This window comes from Austrofundulus limnaeus, unplaced genomic scaffold, assembly GCF_001266775.1.
Source record: "Austrofundulus limnaeus strain Quisiro unplaced genomic scaffold, Austrofundulus_limnaeus-1.0 Scaffold380, whole genome shotgun sequence".
Lineage (NCBI taxonomy): Eukaryota > Metazoa > Chordata > Actinopteri > Cyprinodontiformes > Rivulidae > Austrofundulus > Austrofundulus limnaeus.
In genome coordinates, this window is record NW_013952782.1 from 359,923 (window position 1) to 363,669 (window position 3,747).

The window sequence follows — 3,747 nt, forward strand, 5'->3', positions numbered from 1 at the left end:
GACCAACAACATGACTGTTAGGTTAACTGATAACTCTAAATTGTCCCTAGGTGTGAGTGAGAGAGTGAATGCTTGTTTGTCTTGTTTGTCTCTATGTGTGGTCCTGTGATGGACTGAGACCTGTCCAGGTGTAACCCCGCCCCTCGCACTGTGACTGCTGGATATGGGCACCAGTGACCCACGCGACCCTGAAAAGGAAGAAGCGTGTACAGAAAATGGATGGATGGATGGATAAATTAATGTTTTTAACTCTTAATTATTTTTTAAAAATCAATGTTTGTTTCTATATTTGTGAGGTTCTATTCCTCTATAGGTAGGGGAATCGAAAAAGGAAAAACCTGGGTACTCAACAGCAGAGTTGTGGTCGGGACCCTCAGTGGGGGGTCCTGAAACATCAAGGTGGGGTCCTGAAAATATTTTCTGAATTAATTACACTAAAAAATGACAACTAAGCACATTTTATTGCCTTTGTTGTTACAAAATAGTAAGATTAATGTAGCTACTTAAAATGAACAAAAATAGCATAATAAATAATGTTACTATGCACTTGTTTATTTGACGTGAAAACAATGATTATAAACTAACATCAGCTACGGTCCCGGTCTCTGCTGCTGGTATTTTGTGGGTCAAAGCTGAAAAGTTTGGGAACCACTGCTCAAACCTGGGGGGGCCCGCTGGTGCCCCCGCTGGAGACGCCCCTGCTCCTGAGGAGAGGAGAGGGAAGTAAAACACTAAATAAGCTTTATGTAATGTTATCGTTTGTAGTTATTAACTGTTTGTAAATCTTCTTCATCACAAAAATAAAAATGTTTTCCCTTTAAAAACAGAACAAACACATGCTGACGACGCTCGGAGTCTTTTTGTCCACAAGCGGCACCCAGAGTATTTACGTCACCAAGTCACGTGATCACAACACTGCTTTTACCGCGAATCTCGTCCTGTCTGCAGACTGACACTTTTTCACAGCAAAATAACGGACAAAGTTCTGCTCTTGTTCCGGTCCCTCTGACCCAGGATGTTCTGTGAGAAAAGCATGGAGCTGATCCGAGAGCTGCAGCGGAACAGCGACGGACAGCTGCCGGCTTTTAACGTGAGTACCCCGGACAGGTTTCCTGCTGCTTCCCGCTGGCCTGCAGCCGGGGCGCCAAACCCCGTCAGAGAATCTGTCGGTTTAAGACTTGTCAAAGATTTACAGCAAAAACCCAAGTGTTAGAAACAACAACTACCCATTTTCTGTTTTGTTACAAATAATTCAACAGTTCGGCTAAGATTTAACTTCTGAACTAGTCTGTGTTGTATCAGCAGAAAGAGGTGAAACATTAAAATGTTTGTTTTGTTTTTAAAGAAACATCAAAGTTCTGTTCGGTTTCAGCAAAACTAATTCTTTGCATAAATGTTTTTCAGTTATATTAGCTAAACTAAAGCCATTACACTTGGGCTCAGATTTTAACATCACAGTGAAGTGTATCAGTAGATGTTATGTTTAATGACCTGTTTTCACAGCTGCAACACAATCATCATAACTGTGGTCAGGTTTTTAAATAAAGCTTGAATGAGCCGCCTTATCTGAGCGTGGTTTGGTGTCAGAGCAACAGATTACAGCTGCTGACAAGATGAAGGCTTCTTCAAGCTCAGCTTACAGCTGAGATCCTGAATTTATAAATCTGACCTTTGTGAAACGAGCTCCAGTTAATCTCAGCAGAATCTGATTCCTTCTCATTTCAGGAAGATGGTCTGCGGCAGGTTCTGCAGGAGATGGAGGCTCTGTTTGAACAGAACCAGGCAGACGTGTGAGTTCCACAAACACATCTACAGGTTCCTGTTGACTAAATGGTTTCTGAGAGTTTATAACAGAAAAAATGTTTTCTCAAACCCAAATACAATATTAAAGCTAATCTTTGTTTTTATGTGTTATGTATGGACACAACTCTGGTTGAATTGAGGAGCTGTTAGAGCCCTGAATGGTTCAGAACTGTACAAGAACACAAACTGTTTGTTTGTTTTAGGAATGAAGCCAAATCAGCTGCTCGCTCGGACCTCATCCCCTCCATCAAACTGCGTCACTGCTGCCTGCAGAGGAACCAGCGCTGCGTCATGGCCTACCTGTAACTGCACACAGTCATGTGACCACCCTGTAACTGCACACGGTCATGTGACCACCCTGTAACTCTGCAAATGGTCATGTGACCACCGTGTAACTCTGCACACGTTCATGTGACCACTCTGTAACGCTGCACACGGTCATGTGACCACCCTGTAACTCTGTACACGGTCATGTGACCACCGTGTAACTCTGCACACGGTCATGTGACCACCGTGTAACTCTGCACACGGTCATGTGACCACCGTGTAACTCTGCACACGGTCATGTGACCACCGTGTAACTCTGCACACAGTCATGTGACCACCCTGTAGTAACTGCACACGGTCATGTGACCACCCTGTAGTAACTGCACACGGTCATGTGACCACCGTGTAACTCTGCACACGGTCATGTGACCACTCTGTAACGCTGCACACGGTCATGTGACCACCGTGTAACTCTGCACACGGTCATGTGACCACCCTGTAACTGCACACAGTCATGTGACCACCCTGTAACTGCACACAGTCATGTGACCACCCTGTAACTCTGCACACGGTCATGTGACCACCCTGTAACTCTGCACACGGTCATGTGACCACCGTGTAACTCTGCACACAGTCATGTGACCACCCTGTAACTCTGCACACGGTCATGTGACCACCGTGTAACTCTGCACACGATCATGTGACCACCCTGTAACTGCACACGGTCATGTGACCACCCTGTAACTCTGCACACGGTCATGTGACCACCCTGTAACTCTGCACACGGTCATGTGACCACCCTGTAACTGCACACAGTCATGTGACCACCCTCTCTGCTGCTTTGGTTTTGTTTACCTTTTGCCTGTTTTTTCCAGGTACGACCGGCTGCTGAGGATAAGAGCGGTGCGATGGGAGTATGGCAGCGTGCTGCCTGCCAATGTTCGCTTCCATATGTCTGCTGAGGAAGTTAGTATGACATCACTTCCTGCTACTGATTCACATTAAGAGCTCCACCTCTTTCAGTTTCCTGAAGGATAATGACGATGATGATTGTGTGTGTGTTGTTCAGGTACAGTGGTTCAGTCAGTATAAAAAGTCTCTGGCCTCCTTCATGCGCTCCCTCGGTGGGGGGGCTGGGCTTGACATCACACAGGACATGAAGCCCCCCAAGAGTCTTTACATCCAGGTGAGGGTCACAGCCAGCTGACCTCTGACCTGCAGTCTGACCTCACAGTTATGATGGCATCATGTTTGTTTCCAGGTGAAGTGTCTGAAAGATCACGGGAACTTTGAGATTGATGATGGAACAGTGATCCTGCTGAAGAAGAACAGCCAGGTGAGAACAGGAAGTAGTTTGAAAACCACTGAAGAAAAAAAGCAGAAGTTATGTGAGTCCATCCTTGCTGCTTCTATACAACTTGTGATGGAAAGTAGCAGCCAGGTTCTGCTTCAAGTGTACAAAGACCTCATACCAGCTGTCAGCATGGGGAGGAGCGCTGATGGTTTGGCTCCTCTCAGTCATTGTGTCAACCATGAAATCCTCTGTAGACCAACGGGTTCTAGAGTCTGATGGGAGAACATCTGTTTGACAGTTGAAGCTTAGACCAAACTGGGTCATGATGCAACAGAACAATGGGCCTCATGCAAGAACATGTTCGTATTCTTCTCCTAAATTTC

At 45.7% G+C, this 3,747-nt stretch overlaps 1 protein-coding gene across 1 annotated transcript in view; it reads left to right on the top strand.

The window, feature by feature from the left end:
- The first annotated feature begins 885 nt into the window (after nucleotides 1–885).
- Nucleotides 886–3,747, top strand: part of gins1 (GINS complex subunit 1 (Psf1 homolog)) — a 12,390-nt gene continuing 9,528 nt past the window's right edge. The window contains exons 1-6 of the mRNA XM_014023608.1: nucleotides 886–1,090; nucleotides 1,726–1,790; nucleotides 2,007–2,105; nucleotides 2,946–3,036; nucleotides 3,140–3,256; nucleotides 3,332–3,406. Of these exons, the coding sequence (XP_013879062.1) occupies nucleotides 1,016–1,090; nucleotides 1,726–1,790; nucleotides 2,007–2,105; nucleotides 2,946–3,036; nucleotides 3,140–3,256; nucleotides 3,332–3,406 (522 nt within the window). The 5' untranslated portion in view covers nucleotides 886–1,015. The remainder of the gene's footprint in view (nucleotides 1,091–1,725; nucleotides 1,791–2,006; nucleotides 2,106–2,945; nucleotides 3,037–3,139; nucleotides 3,257–3,331; nucleotides 3,407–3,747) is intronic.